At 43.3% G+C, this 21,122-nt stretch overlaps 1 protein-coding gene across 4 annotated transcripts in view; it reads right to left on the bottom strand.

The window, feature by feature from the left end:
* LOC147013140 (BAR/IMD domain-containing adapter protein 2-like) overlaps positions 1-11,328 on the bottom strand; it is a 129,491-nt gene extending 118,163 nt beyond the window's left edge. For 2 of the 4 annotated variants that reach the window (XM_085854749.1, XM_085854751.1), the window contains exons 1-2: positions 11,107-11,328; positions 10,760-10,849 (exon numbers count right to left, since the gene is read on the bottom strand). In XM_085854749.1, the coding sequence (XP_085710875.1) occupies positions 10,760-10,807 (48 nt within the window). In that variant the 5' untranslated portion in view covers positions 10,808-10,849; positions 11,107-11,328. Of the gene's footprint in view, positions 1-10,409; positions 10,583-10,759; positions 10,871-11,106 lie in introns of those variants that run through there. The other 2 variants (XM_085854748.1, XM_085854750.1) reach the window with 2 other exon arrangements.
* Positions 11,329-21,122: the final 9,794 nt, after the last annotated feature.

The raw sequence follows: 21,122 nt of genomic DNA, 5'->3' as shown, positions 1-21,122 counted from the left end.
CACTATGTCTTCTTTTGTAAATATTGCATGTCTTTTGCTGCACCCACAAATTCCTTGCTTTCCCCTGCTGTACATTTGTGAATAAATCCCTTACTGTGCCAAATAACTTTCCTTGCTTTGTTAAATAAAATTTGCCTATTAGAAATGCACACAGCTTGTTTGTCTTTTCTTCCATTGGTCGAGCATGATACACACTTAGCTCAGCCAGGAACGTTGTACCCCTCATAGCCGGTGCATACTTGGCTGCAGCTCCGCTTGGCTGCACCCGATAGGGTAAATTAAGCAAGTACGCATCGAGGACACAATTCCCCGAGAAGGCAATCATGTGTTCCTAGTTAAACGGTTGTCAGATGGAAGACACTGGGTCACGTGGTCAAGTTATTGGCGTTTGCGGTCGATTAGCGACCCACCACAACACAAACTTATTCATGTACGACGGCCTGTAATTCTTGGTGAGTCCGGAGAAGAACTAGGGACAGCCTCTCCATGGTTCCCCCATGACCCTGGGGCCACGACAATACCATAGCAGAGTACCAACCCTATGGGTGATCTTGTTCCAAGCATGCAACATGTTCTGACACATCGCTTTCTTTGGGCAGTATATAGGCAGAGAGCTGCCTCGATCGCACACAAAAATAAAAATAACCCAGGTTACGTATGTGAAACGAAAATATGCTGAATGCTTATGTGCATATATAAAACACAATGTGGTCATCTTGCTCAGATATTTCCAATTGCACCCAGCCTCCCCCCCCCCAACCAAAGGAAGAAAATGCCAAGGTATGTGAAAAAAAATTGTTCTTTTGTCTGATTCAAAACTTGATGGAATCAAATGAAACTTTCACATGCACAACTTCAGGATGCCCTGATAAATCCCCAAAGATTTCAGCTTCCTTGGTCAAATCCCCCAGTAGTTCATTATACTTCCATACTGTGCCTGCAGAAAGTATTCACACCCCTCGACTTTTGTCACATTGTGTTGTGGTACAGTCTGAATATAAAATTAATTAAATTGAGATTTTTTTTTTTGTCACTGGTCAACACATGCAATACCCCATGATGTCAAGGTGGAGCTTTTGTTTTTCAGAAATTTTTACAAATTGATAAAAATGAAGAGCTGAAATTTCTTGCATCAATAAGTATTCAACCCCTTTGCTATGACACTCCAAATTGAGCTCAGGTGCATCCAAAATCCTTCAATCACCGAAATGTCTCTACAACTTAATTGGAGTCCACCTGTGGCCAATTTATTAATGACATGAATAAGAAAGAAACACACCTTTCTACAAAAGGTCCCACAGTTGACAGTGCATTTCGGAGAAGAAACTACCACGAAGGCCAAGAAACTGTCCATTGAACTCTGAGAAAGAATTGTGAGGAAGTATATATCTGGGGAAGGATATAAAACATTTTATAGAGTATTGAGAGGTTCCCAAGAGCACAGTGAGCTCCATCATTAGGAAATGGAAAGAATATGGAACTACCTAGACCAAAAACTTAGCAGCTGGGCAAGAAGGACCTTGGACAGGGAGGTGATTATAGATGCCAATGACCACTGACAGAATTACAGAGTTCCTTGGCTGAGATGGGAGAACATGCCAGAAGGACAACGGTCTATGCAGCAATTCACAAATCTAAACTTTATGGGAGTGGCCAGACACAAGCCACTCTTGAGAAAAGGTCACATGACAGCATGTGTGGAATTTGCAAAAAGCCACATGAAAGACTCAGAGCATGACACAAAAGATTCTGTGGTATGACGAGATGAAAATTTAACTCTTTAGCCTGAATGAAAAGCGCTACACCTGGCGGAAACCGAGCACAGCTAATCACTCATTTAACACCATCCCTATAGTGAAGCATGGTGGTGGCAGTATCATGCTGTGGGGATGCTTTTCAGCAGCAGCGACTTTTTTGTATACAATGTCAAGGCTCGTATGAGAGCTAGCACACAGAACGTACAGCAAGGGGAGCAGGAGACAAGGTGGACGGGAGAGGGAAAGACAAACTAGTTGGGAACAGTAACATTAGGAGATCTGTCGTTTTGACAGCGTGAAGCTGAGAAAGGTGAGAGGCAGGAGACGGGAGCATCAGCCCAGAGGAGACAGCAGTACTCGCTCAGGCTGCGGACGAAAGCTTTGTATGTGGTCAGGAGCTCAGGTGTGCCAAGGAGGGACTTTGTATGGGGGAGGATGCCCAGTCGGCGACTGGCTTGGGAGGCCAGCTTGGCATTGTGGCCTTCCCAGGAAAGATAACGGCAGATAGTGAGACCCAAAAGCTTGAATGAAAGAACTTCAAGAGCATTGTTGAGAAAGTAGATTGGGGGGGGGGGGATTTCCACACGGTCCTTCATGAAAGACATGGTGAGAGTGTGGGATTTGTCAGGATTGAAAGACATGTTCCACATGTTGGACCAGTTTGTAATTTTATCTCGATCTGCAGGGAGTGAAGAAGCTGCTGCTTTGCCGACATGAGGGATGACAGATGGTATGGCAGAGGGTGGAGTCATCAGCAAATGAATAAAGAGGATTTTCCAGAGAGTCAGAGAATTGTAAGGATGGAATGGTAGACTTTAAATGAGAGGGAACAATGAACAGCTCAAAATACAAACAAATCCTTCAGAACCTGCTTCAGAGGGTAAATGACCTTATACTCGGCAAAGATTTTTGTTCCAACAGGAAAATGACCCCAAGCATGCAGCCAAAGCAACATTGGAATGTCTTCAGAACAAGAACATGAAAGTCCTTGAGTGGCTCAGCCAAAGCCCAGACTTGAATCCCATTGACAATCTGTGGAAAGGCATGAAGATTGATGTGCACCGACACTCCCCATCTAACTTGAGGGAGCTTGAGAAAATGTTCAAGAATGGGAGAAAATCCCCAAATCCAGATGTGCAAAGCCGATACAGACATACCCAAGACGACTCGAAGCTGTAATCGCTGCCAAAGGCGCTTCTACAAAGTAATGACTCAGGGTAAACTAGAGGGGGAGCACTCGGGAGAGTGCAAAACATCCGCCGCCAATACTGCTGGGTCACTCAAGTGAACCATATATCTTTTTCATAAATTATGATGTCAACAGTGCTGACAGAGTTATAGTTCTTTTCTCCAACATTTTTTTTTTTTGGGGGGGGGGGGGTGGAAATCACTTAAAATATGTAGAAATGCAAAAAAAAAAAATTTTTCTCCAAATTTTTTTCTCTAACAATTTTTTTTGGGGGGGTAACAATATTTTTTTGTGGGGGGGGTTGGAAATCACAAAATATGTAGAAATGAAAAAAAAATTCCTATAACAATTTTTTTTTGGGGGGGGGACCAAGTCCAATTTCTAATGGCATGATCCTTGGACCATACCGAAACCCCCCACCAAGTTTCGTCGAGGAGTTTTTCCATAATACTGTTCACAAACAAACAAACAGAAAGGGGTGAAAACGGTAACCTCCGATCTTCGATGGCGGAGGTTAATTAAGTATTTCTCAATTTCATTTTCAATGAATTTGTAAAAATTCTAAAAACATGTTTTCACTTTGTCCAAATGTAATATTTTGTGTGGATCAGTGACAAAAAAAAATTTTAATTGAATGAATTTTAAATTCAGGGTGCAACGCAACAAAATGTGAAACATTTGAGGGGCGTGAATACTTTCTGAAGGCACTGTACACTTGCTCGATAATTATATATATATATATATATATATATTCTGTGCCGATATAAGAGTCTGGACCCCCTTTCAAAATTTTCACCTTTTGTTGCCTTGTGGCCTCGAATTAAATTGCATTAAACCAGACCTTTTCCCACATCGTAACCCACAATGTCCAAGTGAAAAAACAAATTGTACAAATTTCAGAGTTAATTAAAAATGCTAAACTTTAATATCTTGGGTTGGATAAGTGTCCATCCCCTGAGTTAATACTTGGTGGAAGCACCTTTGACAGCAATTACACCTGTGAGTGTTGGAATCAGTCTTAATCAACTTTGCACACCCTGATTAGGTAATATTTGGCCATTCTTCTGTTCAATACTGTTCAAGCTCAGTCAAGTTGTGTGGGGAGTGTTGATAGACAGCAATCTTCAAGTCATGCCACTGATTTTCTATTGGATTTATGTCGGGGCTCTGACTGGGCCACTCAAGGACATTTATCTTTTTATTCCTTAGCCACTCCAGTGTAGTTTGGCTGTGTGCTTCGGGTCATTGTCATTCTGAAAGGTGAACTTCCGTCCCAATTGCAGTTTTCTTGCAAAGAGCAGCAGGTTTTTCCTCTATAATTTTTCTGTATTTTTCTCCATCCATTTTCCCTTTCATTCTGACAAGTGCCCCAGTCCCTGCTGATTAAAAACATCCCCATTACATGATGCTGCCATGCTTCACAGTGGGGATGGTGTTCTTTGGGTGATGTGCTATGTTGGGTTTGTGCCAAACGCAATGTTTTGCAGTTAGGCCAAATAGTTCCATCTTCGTTTCATCAGACCACAAAACTTTTTGCCACATGGCTTCAGAATCTCCAGAGTGATTTTTTTGCATCCCTCTAATGGGAATCAAGGTGGGCTTTTTTGAGTCATTGCTTCCTTCTTGCCACCCTTCCATACAGGCCAGACACGTGGAGTGTTTCGGACATTGTTGTCCCATGCACACAGTGACCAGTCTTTGCCATAAAGGTACTTGGCTTTTTTCAACGTTGCCATTTTGGCCTCTCTGATCAGTCTCCTCGTTGCTTGGTCATCCAGTTTGAAGGGACAGCCTGATCTAAGCAGGGTTTTGGTGGTACCATGTCTTCCACTTCTTAATGATAGTCTTTCACTGTGCTCCAAGGGATATTCAAGGCCTTTGAAATATTTTGTACCCATCCCTTGATCTACGCCTTTCCACAACTTTATCCCAGAGATATTTTGAATGCTCTTTAGATCTTATGGTTGAGATTTTGCTGCAAAATGCACTACCCAGCAGAGGAAACCTACAGGAACAGCTGATTTTATTCCAAAACTAGAAGGGCACTCGGTAGAGCGCATACCTCTGCCATGTACTGCCTGATCCACGAGAACATATCGGGCCTAATACATTTTTGAAATATCATTCCATACATCGTATTTGGCCCCATCTCTCAATGGTGAAGAATCACTTTAAGAACTAGAGGGGGAGCACTCGGGAGAGTGCAAAACCTCCGCCGCCAATACTGCTGGGTCACTCAAGTGAACCTTATATCTTATTCATTAAATATGACGTCAACAGTGCTGACAGAGTTGTTCTTTTCTCCAACTTCTTTTTTTTTTTGGGGGGGGGGGGTGGAAATCACTTAAAATATGTAGAAATGCAAAAAAAATATATATATTTTTTCAAAATGCCCACCATAGCGGCCATATTGGATTTTGGACCAAGTCCAAAATCTAATGGCATGATCCTTGGACCATACCTAATCCCCCCACCAAGTTTCGTTGAAATCCGTCGAGGAGTTTTTCCGTAATACTGTTCACAAACAAACAAACAGAAAGGGGTGAAAACAGTAACCTCCATCCATCTTCGAAGATGGCGGAGGTTAATTAAATAATTCTCATATCCAGATCCGGATTTGGATCTTCACCAAAATCAAATCAATTTGTCCTTGCCATACACCCAACCTGTCCACAACTTTTTGGGACATCCTGCTCACAGACAGACAGAAAGGGGTGTGAAAAACATAACCTCCTTCGCCTTCAGTGGCAGAGGTAATAATCAGAATCACTACAATTTAACACAGGTGGAGGCTAATTAACTTGGTGTGTGATTTTGAAGGTGATTGGTTAAACCTGAGCGTATTTGCAATTGCTATTACCGGGTGTGTGGGAGTGGACACTTATCCAACCAAGATATTCAAGTTTTGCATTTTTAATTAATTTTCTGAAATTTGTAGAATTGTTTTTCACTTGGAAGTTGTGTTGCGATGAGTAAATAAAGTTGGTTTAATACAATTTTATTCCAGAATACAAGTCAACAAAAGGTGAAAAATTTGAAAGGGTGTGCAGACGATACATATACATCTCGAATGATTGATCCTTCATCACTCTGACTTTCTGGTTTCAGTTTTCTCCTTCATCTCTATTTGTCCCTCAACCCTGCTGTTGGTGAGTTTCCCCCTCTCCTCCTGCTTATATTTTTCTTCTATTATGTCCTATCTTTTTCAAGAGCCTCGACTATGTGCATCAGCAAAAAATTAATAATTCACAGTTGACAGCAAATCCTTTCTTTTCTCCAACAGTCTAAGATCTCAGACCATCACAAAATCCCCTTTATCTATTTGCTGATGACTACCCCTCTGCCGTAACATCCATAATCCTTCAGATAGGAAGGCAGCAACCTGTGCTCCCTCTGCAGACTTATAGAACTAGTGCGTGCGTGCAAAAAAAGACTTAAAAAAAAAAATTTCAAACCATGTGCCAGAAACAACCACACAGGCTGTTCCTTCGCTCTTGCATGCCCGTACGTGCGTGGCCGTACGTACAAACCAAACCCCCCCCCAAAAAAACTTTCAAACAAACACGCAGGCCGTTCCTTCGTTCTCGTAAACGACGACTGGATTGGGGCATTGTGTTTATCTATAAATGCGCATAAGAAATCGAGAAATTATTAGAATACAGCAAGTCATCACTATCCGGAAGTGGTGCGTGCCCGTACGGAATGTTCACATGCATTCCACGAATTATCGCTTGCATTGAAGTAACAACTCTGGTGATACTTATACACAGTTAATTAAAATCAAAATCAAAATCAAGTTTACCTCCCTGTCTTTGCTTGCCATGACATTCGCTGCCATTGACCATTGCCACTCCTACGCCATGGTAACTAAATTGCGCCCTTTCCCCATCGGCCACGCATTCGCAGCAACGCGTCTTGTCATTGGTTTGGTAAATAAATAGCCATAACTTGGGAAGCACTTGTCCGATTAATATCAAACCTTGAAAAGGCACATACTCAGGTCCCCAGCAATATACCTGGCAAGTTTCAATTAGATCGGACCAGTGGTTGTCGAGAACCAGCGGTCACACACACAGGCACAGCTGGAATTATAGATAGATGATGAGCTGGTCGAACAATTGGAATAAGTCTTTGAAACCTGACAAATCTCAGTCTCTCCAAAAGCACTGTCTGGCAAACCCTCCCATCCACTTTCTTTACAATCCTCTTGAAAAATTTCAGTCACACTATCATTCTTGGGAAACCATAATTCTAAGTTGGACTCCAAAGCTGACTGGTCATCCTCCATCATGCAAAGTCTTTCCTTTGTGCACCTGAAGTATGATGGAATACTGCCATCCCATATGGGCAGGTACCCTTGCCTGACACCGTGGAAACAAAGGCCTTCAAGATCATTGTTAGCTCTTGTGATGAAGCTGAGTCTATTGGCCTATCAGATCATCCCCTAATCAAAACCATGATCTTTTCTACCCCACTTCCCAAGCCCACCTCTTTCCAAATTTCCAGTTTTTCCTGCCTGAGCTTGCTTACGGGATGTAATAATCTTGTTGATCCCTTGTGTCTTCCCCAAATCTCATATTTCTCAAGTCTCCCTCTATTTTGTCCCTCAACCCTGCTATTGATTAACCCCTCCACTCCCCTCCTCTTTCTGCTATGTACTGATCCATTCCATGTTATCACTCCTCCACGAGCCTCGACATTGCATAATATATATATATATATATATATATATATATATATATATATATATATATATATATATATATATATATATATATATATATATATATATATATAATCGTAAGGATGCTTAAAATTACAAGGAGTATTGTCAAAACAAGTGCCATACCTTTTCAGGAAAAATCGACAGTGACAGGACCAGGGGACAGAGCGAGGTACAAAAAATAAATATATAAATATAACATTTCTGGGTTGTGAGCTACTACTGCAAGGAGTGACAACAACCACGTCGCACACATCATTCCACCTCGTTTGTTGTCTCAATGCACCAAGTAAAACAAAGCAAAACCTCAAACCAGTCAATTTTAGTTAAGTAAATGACAAAAGCGTCCTTTTTACTCGTGTTGAGAGCCAATTGGCATATTCTCTACACTTGATAAGTGGAGGTCGATGAGAATCAAAACAGCTCCAGGCAGTAGCTAAAGAAGCAACTCTTCAACCATTGCACCAAACATGGTCACCCACAACAAGACATCGTCACACTTTTTCGAAGATAAATCGTCTGTTGGAAAAACTGGAACACAACAATAGTTTTCTTTTTTCCAATTTCGCCTGAGGATTCTGAAGCATGATCGAAAAGCAGAAGCGGAAAACCAAAAACAAGCATTGTTTACAATCAGAACTTCTAACAATAAAACTTGTTATATTCTTACAACCTCTGGACCTGGGGAAAAGGGGGGGGGGGGAAACCTTGATAATGCAGCAAGTTTTTGGTATATATGCAAAAAGAACAGCACTTGGGAGAGCATATACCTCCACAAGGCTGAACATTTTATGTTTTGTACCTCACTGATAGTCTGGATCCAGATCCAGCCTTGAACCAAAATCGAATCAGCTTGTTCTTGGCACCGACCCAATGCATCCATAACTTTTTGAATCATAATGCGATATATTGGTTTTGGCCCCATCTCCCAAAAATTTTAAAATTCTCAAATGTGGATCCAGATCCGAATCGTCACCAAAATGGAATGGATTCGTCCTTGTCACACACCCAACCTGTCCACCAAGTTTTGTTCGAATCAGTCAAAACTTTGAGATATCCTGTTCACAGATAGAAAGACAGAGAGAGAGGAGGGGGGGGGGGTGAAAACATAACCATCACCACTGACCTTTGTGGTGAAAGTCACAAAAAAAAAAAAACAATGAACACCACTCTTCAACAGATATGACTCTGCCCACATTTTTACATAATTTTAAATACTTGTACGAAGTTTGATTCAAATCCCTTCAGCTGTTCCAAAATATCATTTTTACCTGACATAACCTTTCACCTATTGACCCCATCATCTAATCAGATTATGTATACATCGTTGTACATATTTGTACCAAGTTTGACTGAGATCCCTTCAGCCGTTATCAAGTTATCACGGTAACGAAAAGCTATCACGGACTCTGACCTTTGACCTCTTGATGCCACAATCTAATCAGTTAATCTTTGCATCATACTGTAGTATACTTATACCAAGTTCCGTCAAAATCCCATCACTGGTTCACAAGTTAGCGCGGTAACATAATTTTTTTTTACGCAACATGACCTCTGACCTTTGACCCTAAAATTTAATAACTTCATATTAACATCATTATACACAAGTGTATCAAGTTTGACTTGGATCTCTTCAGCCGTTCTTAAGTTATCACGGACACTCGGACGGACGGACAACCTGGAAACATAATGCCTCTGGCGACGTCGTCAGCAGAGGCAGAATAAAGAAGAAGAAAAAAAATCGAGTTAATGATGTTTGTCAGTAAAAAAAAAAACAAACAAAGGGATAACAAAGGAAACCAGAGATAGAGATCAACTGAGAGACTCCATACGAATACAATACGATGAATCAGTCAAGTGTAGCAATCGATGTCATAACCATCAAGTGACTTGAAGGCTGTAACATTCTCATCTTGAAAAATATATATATATAGATATTAAACCCACACAATCACCTAGTTAAGTGTCCATAATTTGTCAAAGTAGCTTCGAAAGTCCAAGTCTGGCATCATTCACACAAAGGCAGACAACATAGCTCAGAGGTAGAACACACTTTTTAGCCGTCTGGTCTCAGTTCAATTCCCAACCTAACTACGTACTGTCATGTCAGCAAGCTCCATTACCGAAGGCGCAATCGTTTGAAGAGATATTAAGCCGGGTGTCCCATCAGCTAACATTTGCTGGTGGATATTAACGATGCCACGATGTCCTTTGCAAGAGTAGGAGCATCGGGTGCTGGCTCCCTGGCCAAAAAAAAACTCCCAAGTCCTGCCCCGACTAGAACTGGGACGAGCCATAGCAAACGAACGTCTTCTCTGCCTAGAGACTGCTTGGCCAGATGCCAAACTCCCAACTCCCACCCACCCCGGACTACACCTGCAAATAGCAATGGCAAACAACCCGATGCATTCTCTACGGACACCGCCTCGGCTGCTCCGATTCTCAGAATCTCCGTGAAAGGAGAGCTTTTACACAGACATCGGTTTGGATTCGATCGCTCACACGCAGGTGAAACAGGTATTAATGGATCAGCAGAAACTTCTTCCAACCGATTACACACACGGGTTGGCACAGGGTGGCAGCCGGTTCACAAGCAGATGAAGTCTGAGGTAATGTAATTTGGCTCACTTTCCAGATTTAGCAGCGACAGAACCGTAACCAACAATTGGAAATCGCAAACAAGGCTTTCTTCTCGTTTTAAACGAATTTTTGAAGCTCAGAGTTGAGACCTTTGGTTTACCAGAAAATGTTGCTTCGTAAGGTGCGCTTTACGAAGTGGCGCCGACGGGAAGACGTCGTCGGTGCGGTAGGGGGTGCAGGTGATACACAATGACTACATCAGCGTCCACGGAGAGCACCAGATAAAGCACAACAGGTCGGACCGCGCCCATGAGGCCGCGAAAACGCAGGTCTCCTCAACAAGAATTCCTTTTGATTAATTTTTTTGAATTCACATGAATACAGTCAGGGCTCGAAACGCCATCAGTTCTGAGTGAAAAGTGTGACTGAGACAAACAGATAAAAGTGTCCGTTAAACTGTATTAAAAAAAATAATAATAAAGGGGGGGGGGCAAACAAACAAGCGCTCACCTTGTACACCGCCTCGGTTTGCCGATTCAGATCCGTTAAGAGGCTCATTCTGAGGAGATCTACTCGTTCGGTCCGTGTAGATCGAGGAAGCTGCGGAACAGTTAATGACAATCACATCATGGAGGGCACCATCAACACGTGCACGTGAACAGGACACGTAGTTGAGGCCACCCGGTCCCGGCCGGGACGACGAAGTTAGTTGTGGACGTGGATCATCTGCTGGGCCACTTCTGAAGGACGCGCATGACTTTTTAATAACCTCTTCACAAACTCTGTTACAGCACGACTCGTTTTGCGAGACATTAATTTTGACCGCCACCACATCGTTAATAAACCGGTAACTTTACCTTGTTGACTCCAGCACTCAGCACTCCCTCGTCTCCTCCCGTAAGCAGTGTGGTTGGTAAGCAGCAACTTCTTCCCCAACGCGAAGGAACGCCCAGGACACGTCAACCAACCGCTTCACACGGAACCGTCTGCCAACCAGTTACGTGATAGTACAACCAACCGGTTATGTTGCACGCCTACCAACGGGCCCATGTGACACGCCCACACCCATGTGACACGCCCACACATTTCACCTGAACACACCCATCAGCTCCTCCCCCACATGGACGCACCCAGTATCTCCGAGGACACCGCCCACCAATCCCTTCTGTTGGTACAGTACTGTGCAACACATATCTATCGAATTAGGGTTCGTTTGCTGGTGGTTCACCATTTATGGAGGCATCCTGAGGATCACGTGGCTCTTTCTGAATGATTTGTTTGTTTAAATGACAAGATTGAGGCTCATGAGTCATGAGACCTGGAAAGTGGAAGGAAGGTGACCCTACTCAAATTCGGCAGACATTGGACCAAAGAGATTAATGGGAATCATCACATAATTGTGCCCAAGGTAACTTGGCTACTTCTGTATTCCTGTTTCACAATGATCGAGGAGAGACCTGCTTTTGTAATGCCTGTACTTGCATAATCACAGTCACGACGTTCACGCCGATCTCAGTACCTGTTCCTGGAGAGGTTTGAAAGTTTGTAACGTACAACGCAATGGACATTTACTCATATATAATTTACTTTGATAGTCATGGTGTGCAAAATGCACCAATCAAAATCTTTCATTTCAATATTGTGATGGGGAATTGCTTCTTCAAAGGTAGTATTCCAGTGTCAATCCAACGTTTGCTGGAGATCAACCACAATGGCTGCTGGGCAGGCAGATTACCTATAACCACACCAAAATATCACCAGTGAGCCAGCAGGGTTTATATACTGACATTCTGATGTAGAGACATTCTTCTGAATTACCTTGAATGCAAGTCCTTAATACTGAACTTTAACCCATAGCTTTTGGGATGGAACCATAACACAGAGCAATAAAGCAAATCACGTGTGCAAGTTCGTTTTGAATGGAAAAGTGGGAATTCTTCAATTTCCAGGATATTCAATGGTTTAGAATGCCTGATGCAGGTAGGTATACCTGCCCTATGATTTGTTAAGTTTGCATTTAAAAAAATATATATATTTACATCAGCTTTGCCTCCAACACACAAAGCCCATCACTTTTGGCTCAATAAGCATTCAACAAGGAAATGGCAAAAGTATTTGAAAGTGTCCACACTTTTCGCATACATGTTTGCACAAATTCTAGCACAAAGTTGAGATGATAACTGCCGTGCAGAATGCAGTACAGACATGTTTGCTCAATTCCTAAAAGTGCCTCTTTAGCTTCCATTCCTGACATGAATGCTCCCTCGCTGTGCCTGTGTGACAAGTAGCTTCTGTTGTGGCTCCTGCTGCAGGGAGGGGTTCAGGCACCGACAAGACGTGGCTTGCCGCACTCACATAGTCAGTCGCGCTTGGCACAGCTTAAATGATTTCCCAATGCTTTACGTTTGTGCGAGTCAGACCCGAACAAACTGCGAATGCTCATCGGTTTTCCACATCCATATGGTTGCTATGTTCGTGTCGTGTTGTCCTGCTTGGAGATGCAAACGAGAAGACGAATTAGGGAAATGCAGTTTGTTTAGAAATAAATCCCTAAAACACCAAAATCATATGTATAATGTTACAGCTACAACCTTTTGAGGGAACATACACACAATACACAGGGAGGAAAGGGGGAAATTGTGACATATAGATTTGAGAAAAGGATGACGTGGGTGGAGATCATTAACAAGCTCAGAGAAGTATCAGAGTTATGGAAAAGGGAGGGAAAGAAAAGGGGATGTATTGGGAATACAGAGAAGTGAGGAAGTTCAAACCCTGACGTATTTATGTAGGCGGCTACTTACGAAATCCACTTTCTTTTTTGCTAAAATGCTTTTACCTTGTCAACGAAATAAAATAAATAAATAGAACCAAACCAGGTGCAACATCAAGTGGATTTCGAAAAACTTGCACTCACTCTCCCCTATCCCCAACACCTGAGTAATCTTCATAACACCCCTTCTTTATAAATTCCTACTTGTGGAACCAACTTCCACATTCTCTTCAATCTCATTCTTCCCTCCAGGTCTTCAATACAGCTGTTCATCACCATCTCAGATCGTCCCCAATCCATAACCATGAACTTTTCTCCCCTTGTTAACCCCCCCCCCCCCCAATCTCCCACTATCTTGGCCTTCTACTCTACTGTTGGTGTGCCCCCCCTCTCTCTCTACTGTTCCTTTTGCACCGTTGTCCTGATCCATACAGTGCACTAGCTCTTCCACGACTCTAGATTTTGCATGAAAAAATAAAATAAAATCTGCATTTTAACTTTACCTGCAATATGTTCAACCACCATACCAAAGAAAGCTTCTCCTGCAATTGCTAAAACTTATTCAGGCAAAAATAGCATTCCTTTCCTGGAGTAAATCTATGCAGGCTACTGTAGTAAGACTCCCAACGATAGTACATTAAAGAGTGCAACTCTCATCTACTATAGTTCGAACGAGCAGTTTTTGCCTGGGTAAGTCGAAGCAGAAGATACTGTATTTCTTTACAATTACAGAGTAATGTACCATGTGGGATAGAAATCCAACTCGAAAAGCTTGTTTTACATTCTGTACCATAAAAATACCGTATTTTATTAGTTTTTTTTTTGACAGAGATGATGCCCAATAAAATGACGAAGATGTAGTGCAGTTACATTTGAGCTGTCAAGTCTGGGTTCGATTTTCAACCAGACGATAAATTGATGGATTGGTGTTATTAAAAAGAGTGGGTTCCTCATGCAGTGGGTTCCTGGCTGCAGGCATTAGTTGGTAGACGTCAAAAATCCTATGGCGTCTTTTGTGAAGAGTAGGTGAATTGTCATCAGCACCGTGACTACATTATGGATTCCTGCCATCCTTTTTATATACACAGTCAAGGCTCGTGGAAGAGCAAGAACAAAGAAGGGATCAGGGCGAAACATAACAAAAAGAACAGCGGAAGGAGAAGGAGGAAATGCAAACAGCAGGATGGAGGGAGAAGATGGACTGAGACTGACAAACAAGGGATGCGGATAACGACCTTCTGGTGAACGTCAAGCCTGGCCAGTCTGCTTTTTGAATGCAATGTCGAGGCTCATACAAGAGCTAACACACAGAATGTATAACAAAGGGAGCAGGAGACAACAGGAGTGGGAGAGGGAAGCACAAAACAGTGGGGAACAGACATTAGGAGATCTGTGGAAGGGAGAGAGATGAGGTGGGATACATGGGGTAAACAAGATGGACAATGCAGGGAATTTGAAGGAGGTGGGTTTAGCGGGGGTAGAAAAGATCATGGTTTTGGATGGGAGAAGATAAGAGATGGTGGTGAACCGCTGTTTTGAATACCTGGATGGAAGAGTGGGATTGAAGAGAGTGTGGAGAAAAAAAGAGGAATTAAAAAGTGAAGGTGAGCAGATATTCTTATTTTTGGTAGTTTTACCAGAAGGGGGATGCTGGCACACCTTGAGCAGCCTGCGGAAGTATGGGATGGCATATCGCATAAGGAGCGGGGGGGGGGAAGGGGCAGGGTGAGGCCAGGGAGGAGACGGTAAAAGACAAAGACCACCAACCTATCTGCAGTGAGAGTGTCAGGTAGGTTCAGGTAGGCGAGCATGTGCCAGAGCAGCACGTCGCTGCGTCCACTTTCCACCGGCACTCCACCGGACTCCGTCTGGCCATCCCCCAGGCAAAAGCCTGGCCCATCCCCATCTCCTTGAGGTGCCGATCAACCTGCTGCAACCACAAGGCACTTGGTTGGCCCATTGGCCTCCTCCACTTACGAGACTCCCTCGCTGAGAGAATCTGGTGAGCAAGATCAGCGTCAGGACAAACGAGCCACATGTCCATACAGCCGCAGCTGGCGCTCATGGACGATGCAGGTAACATATATCATTTGAGTCTCTCTCAGCAAATGCTCGTTGGACACAATGTCCAACCAGCGATAGCCAATGATTCTCCGAAGAGACCTGGTACCAAAGGAATTAAGTCTCAATCTCAGATCCCTGGTCAGTCAAAGTCTCACATTCATAGAGCAAGACTGGAAGCACCAAGGACCTGAAGACTCTGACTTTTGTCCTCCCGCACAGGTACCGGCAGCACCACACCCCATTATCAAGTGAATCCATGACTCCCCAGGCCTGACCCAGACGTCTATTGACCTCTGACTCACAGCCAGCAGAGACATGAATATCACTGCCAAGGTAAGTGAATCTCTCCATGACTTCAACATCCTCACCACAAACAGGCACAGACAGGACAGCAGCATCCAAGATGTCATTGAAAGCCTGGATCTTAGTTTTGACCCAGGAAACCCATAATGGGTTGCCACTCGACACAGGACTCTCGAATGGCTCAATCATCCCAGCAAGCTGATAGTCATTTTGCCGACCTCAGAAGGATGACAGGCTGAGTCAACCCCAGCAACAGCCAAGCAGGATTTGAACTCACGACCATTGGATCCCAAGCCCACCACTCTAACCATTAAGCCACCACGAGGGATATCTACAGGGTGCCAGACCGTATCGACGGCATGCAATATGACTCGGGAGGTGCTTCTGATCTCATGTTTGGCATTTAGGACCTCCATCCATTGTTGGGAAATCAGAAGTAGCATGTCAAGGGTAGAGTGACCTGGTCTGAATCCAAATTGATGGTCTGTAGTTGATTGATTGATTGACTGATTGATACAGGTTGATTGACCTGTAGTTGCAGGGATCAATTTGTGCACCATTTTATGCAGAGGGGTTATGTTTTATGATTTCCAAGCAGATGGCAGATGACCTTGAGAAAATGAGAGGGTGAATCGAACAGAGAGAGGGTGAGCAAGAGCAGAAGAGCAGGTTTTTAGAACACGAGGGCTGATGCCGTCTGGACGGGTTTCAGAATCTGAGTCAAGGTTTGAAAGCAAGCTCTCCACCTTGTCAGGAGAAAAGGACACAGAGTCCAGGAACAGCTGTGTGCGACTGGGTAAGGTGGGTACAGAAAATGATGGGTTTGGGACACAAGATTTAAAAGCAAACACAGAGTTTCGGCATTCAACCTTTTCACGTGCAGTGTCAGCAGTGCAGCCATTTGAGGTAAGGGAGGGAATGGAGGGGGCACATACACCAGAAACAGACTTAACTGGATGCCACCAGGATTTGGAGGAAGGAAACAGGTTTGAGCGTTGACTTGAGATGATAGAATTTGTTTACTCGCTCTCATGAGGGTAGACACACACTTGTTCCGAGCTTTGTGGAAGGAACTGAGATTGCCTTCAGTTGGATTTGATTTGTTGGAGGCGAAGGCAAGTTGTTTCAGTACAACTGCCTCACAAGCTTCAGTGTACCATGGGCGGGAGGAAGAGTAGGACAACTGAAGATGAGGGGTGATAAATCTTTGCATGAGAGAGCAAATAGAAATGGGAGACCAGTCTGAAAGTTTGATGGCTGCTTGAAGACCCTGCCAGTTAGCATGAATGTAGTGCCAGACTCATCGGCGCTGAGGTGGTTCTCTAATAACAGCCAGAGAGATGACAGTCTTCACAAGCATATGGTCACATGAACCGATTGGAGCAGAAGAACAACAGTAGCCTTTTTTTTGGAAATTTATCAAAATCAAATTCAGAAGAGATGGAGAACTGTTGGCTGAGATCCCGATCAGGAAGTTGACAGATTGAGTCAGTCCCAATGAGTCGTAGAAGTCCTTTGCTGAAGTACCCTGGCAGGTGAGAGAGGTACTCACACTCAGCCAACTGGCATGATGACAATTCAAGTCACCACATACGAGGAAGAGAGAGTTCGGATGAGAGGATAGAAGTTGGTCCATGTTTTTGGCGAGCCAGATGCGAGATGTTAGTGTTCTTGTGTTATCTGAAATTCTGTGACGATATTCGTATACCGAAAAAATTGGGGACCATTTATGGCAATGAAAAACCTTGCTTTAACAAATCATCTATCTGGTCAAAGTTGATTCAGCGGGAAAAGGCATTTCCTTGTGATGATGATGATGACCTGTATAAAGAACTAAATATGATACTCCGAAGGCAATTAAAGCTGCAAAGGATGTTTATCGAGAGAAACTAAAAATTAATATTTATTTTTCCAATCCAAAACGACTTTGGCAAAATATTAATATGATTATAGGGTTTAAACCAAGGACCAAAGCTTTGCCAATGGATGATACGACTGCTGGATCAACTCAACAATATTTTTTGCCATATTGTCACTGAACACAAGAAGAGTGGCGATATTCCCCAAGTATTTGTGATTAGAGAGCACGATACCAAGCAATCTCTTTCTGGTCTGGTAGTTGGTAAAGCAGTAGGTCCAGATGGCATATCTGGCCATCTCCTGCGATCATATGCAGATGAACTCATATATTTTGACGTTCATTTTTAATTGGTCATTGTGAATTTATCATATTCCGAGGTGTTTTCAGCAATCTTTGATAATTCCTGTGCAAAAATGTACTCCAATCACATGTCTCAATGATTACCACCCCATCGCTCTGACATCTATTGTCATGAAATAATTTGAATGCCTTGTTCTGAAATTTGTAAAATGTAGTCTCTTGCCTTCATTAGATCCTTTCCAGTTTGCTTATCGTAGCAACTGATCAGTTGATGATGCCGTTTTTCTTCGTGTACACAGGTGACTTGTTCTCAAAATAATCTGGAGTTAAATGTTGTGAAAACCAAGGAACTTATTGTTGACTTTTTGGTGAAATAGTTCTGAAATCAACCACTTTTTTGGATGGGAATAGAGTCGAAATTGATTAATCTTTTTAATTCCTTGGAATTTGGATTTCAGCATATTTGAAATGGTGGGACCTTATTGATCATTGTGTTGAGAAAGCACAGCAAGGTTTTTTGTTTTTGTTTTTGTTTTTTTTGAGATGCCTTAAGAGTTTTGCCGTTGATCGTTCATTGTTGGTCAAGTATCGGGCAGTGGTGGAGAGCGTCTTGACGCTCTCTATCACTGTCTGGCATGGTAATGCCATGGTGAATGATCGACACCGGCTTGACAAAACTGTGCAGACTGCACAGTGGATAGTCGGTGGTGGACTGCTAAATATGCAGTCCTTGTATAACAGCCGGGTTATAATTGGCTGAGTTATTGGTATAATACAGGACCGATATGACCTGGCCAATGTTTTTTGAGCTTCTTCCTTCTGGGAAGCATTATTGCTCTATGTAAACATTTCTTCAATCGGTTTTGTCCAATGGTAGTACGTATGATGAATGGAAAATGAATGAATGATTTATTTATATTTTAATTTCTGGTGTTAGTAGTTATTAATGTGAAGATTCTTTTATTTTTTTTTTCTGGTGCCAAGACTAAAACAAATTTCATTGTATATTTTATATATACAACAATAAACTAGATTTGATTTTTGATTTCCTCTGCATGAGTTGCAATCAAAAGGTACCTATATTTCCTCAAAGTATTCATTCCAAATGAATTTCATGGTGGAAGACACATTGTTCAGTCCTCAAATGTATACCAGAAGTCTGAAGCCTAAGGCCTCTACAGAGCGAACAAAATGGTGGAGATTCGATTTTTTTGAAGTAAGAATTGTGGGTGGAGTCATGCCAGCGAAGCTTTCATCCTGGACAGACAGGACTCGGCAACGAGAATATGGCACCCAACATGAGGTGAAACAGAAGCAATGGCACCGAGCCCAGCTACGAACCCTTCTCACTCGACCGACCGTGCGACCACCAAGACCAAGACCACTTGAACCACGACCAAGACCGACTGCTCACCACCCTTCTTTCTGGACGTTCTGGCTTCCCATTGGCTGGGGCGCGCGAGCGATGCTCGCCCTTGGCTCACTGGGCAGAGGAAACACTCCATGCCCTTTTTTGGAGCGGGGCTCTGATCTGAGGCAATGGAAACCCCACCCACGTCTGTGCTCAGCACACATACGCGTGAGGAAGGCCGATGGTGGCAGGAGCGAAAGAGGATGTTGTTGTTGATTCCAATTAAAAAATGACTCGCAGCGCACACGAAATTCCCGTTAGACACAGGGGATGGATTCTAACTATACACATATACTTAACAAAATAACCAAACTTTTGGACTGCCGACTGTGTGCAAGAGGCTTCCAAATCCATAACAATACAAGCAGGTACCCAAGGAACTTCCACACAATGTAAAATGTGACTTCAAGTCCTCAAATCGCCAACCCCTTCCCACCATCACAAACCCGAAGTCATCAACCCCCACTCCCAAACTGAAAGTCAACCTCTCCCCCAACCCGAAGGCTTCAATCACTTCCCCACTCCAAGCCTTCAAACCCCCTCCCCAGCCACAACTCCTCAATCTCCTCCACCCACCACAACCGACATTGCCCAACTACTCTTCCCCCCCCCACCCACTTTCAAAGTCTCAACCTCTCCCTCCCAATTCTGTCCATATTTGCTCTCTCCCCCTCAGAACCTTAACTCTCTGTCCTCACCTCCTCCCTGGGAGGGGGAGAAGAGAGTGGAGAGGGAAGGGAGGAGACATGGGGAGGAGAGAGGGGAGAAGATAACAGTGAAATGTCATGTGAATTCAATATTGTCGAGCTATGTGCTTGGAAAACTGTTATTCGATTACAACCAACCTCAGACATGGCAAGTGATCCGAATTTTACAGGTTTGAGTCATGTAAAATGACTTTTACGTCATGAAGGTAGATCATTCACCATGGCATTACCATGCCAGACAGTGATAGCGTCAAGACGCTCTCCACCACTGCCCGATAGAACTTGACCAACAACCAACAAAAATTTTGTTACTGAAATCCCGCAGACCCATTTTAGTGTGGTCAGAACCCGTATTGGATGGAAAGTACGGTCAATTTTAAAAACACAACGTTTCACTTCCATTCCACTTGCAAGGGTTGACACAGACCGATAAACATGTTGCGATCTGTCGTCGATACGCAAGGTATCACTCTAGTGTCTAGTCGATTGGCTGAGTGACGTCACGAGTCCTCTCTCACCGAAGGTCACGTCGACGTCCTCCAGGATTCCGCACACAGTACACGTCACTTCAGATCACGCAGACCATATTGCCGTTACCACGAATCAATAGATCTGTGATTTCCAATTCACCCTTACACTTCTTGGTGATATTAATTAGTGCTTTCGAGTATTTTAAATGGTAGTAGTTGATTTGATTTGATTCAGATTGTTTTCATTCATTACCAAATTCAAACTATAATAAAAAATAATTAAATAGGATACATGATACCAGCTTATGACAAAGTCCTACAGAGAGAGTTACAGGTTTGAGTACAGTGCAGTATCCCATATTATTTCATTGACTGGAAGGCAGTATCCCATTTCATCAACGTTTATCACCGTTTTGAATTTGGAATTAAATGGTAATTGGTGGCATGAGATATCGTTTATGTTGTTTCTTATGCAGCCTGTGCCTGCTGGTTGCATCATTTTTCTGGAAGCCCGGTTGTGCCGCTGATGCAATGCCCATTACCAGTAAGCTTGTACTCATTTTGCCGACCTCGGAAGGATGATAAGCCGAGTCAACCCACATGGTGTTATATCAACGGCTCGACAGGGGCTCGAGCTCAAGACCCTATCATCTCAAGACGGCCACCTTAACCGTTAAGCCAACGCTAGGCTTGTATCGTTGATGAGAAGGGCAGGTGGGGAGCCAGGATTTGGCCTTCAGTTTACAGTCGTTTAGCACGTACTTGTCCTGCCTCAGTCATGCCGACAAGGAAAGTATCTTCTCACAAGTTCACATGAACAAGATCGATTGCCGAGGGTACTTGCTAAATGAGGTCATCCTGCTCTCCTCACCTGCAAAACCAACTCCTTACATGTGAAACCCCGGGTTGCAAGTTTGATCCTCCGATCGAGAGATCTCGTCAAAAAGGCCAAGAAAGCCTGTGGTGAATACAATGCTGAGAAAG

This window comes from Eptatretus burgeri, chromosome 14 (assembly GCF_056783735.1).
Source record: "Eptatretus burgeri isolate ZD-2024b chromosome 14, Ebu_testis_v1, whole genome shotgun sequence".
Taxonomy (NCBI): Eukaryota; Metazoa; Chordata; class Myxini; order Myxiniformes; family Myxinidae; genus Eptatretus; species Eptatretus burgeri.
This window is presented reverse-complemented; position numbering and strand designations above follow the sequence as displayed.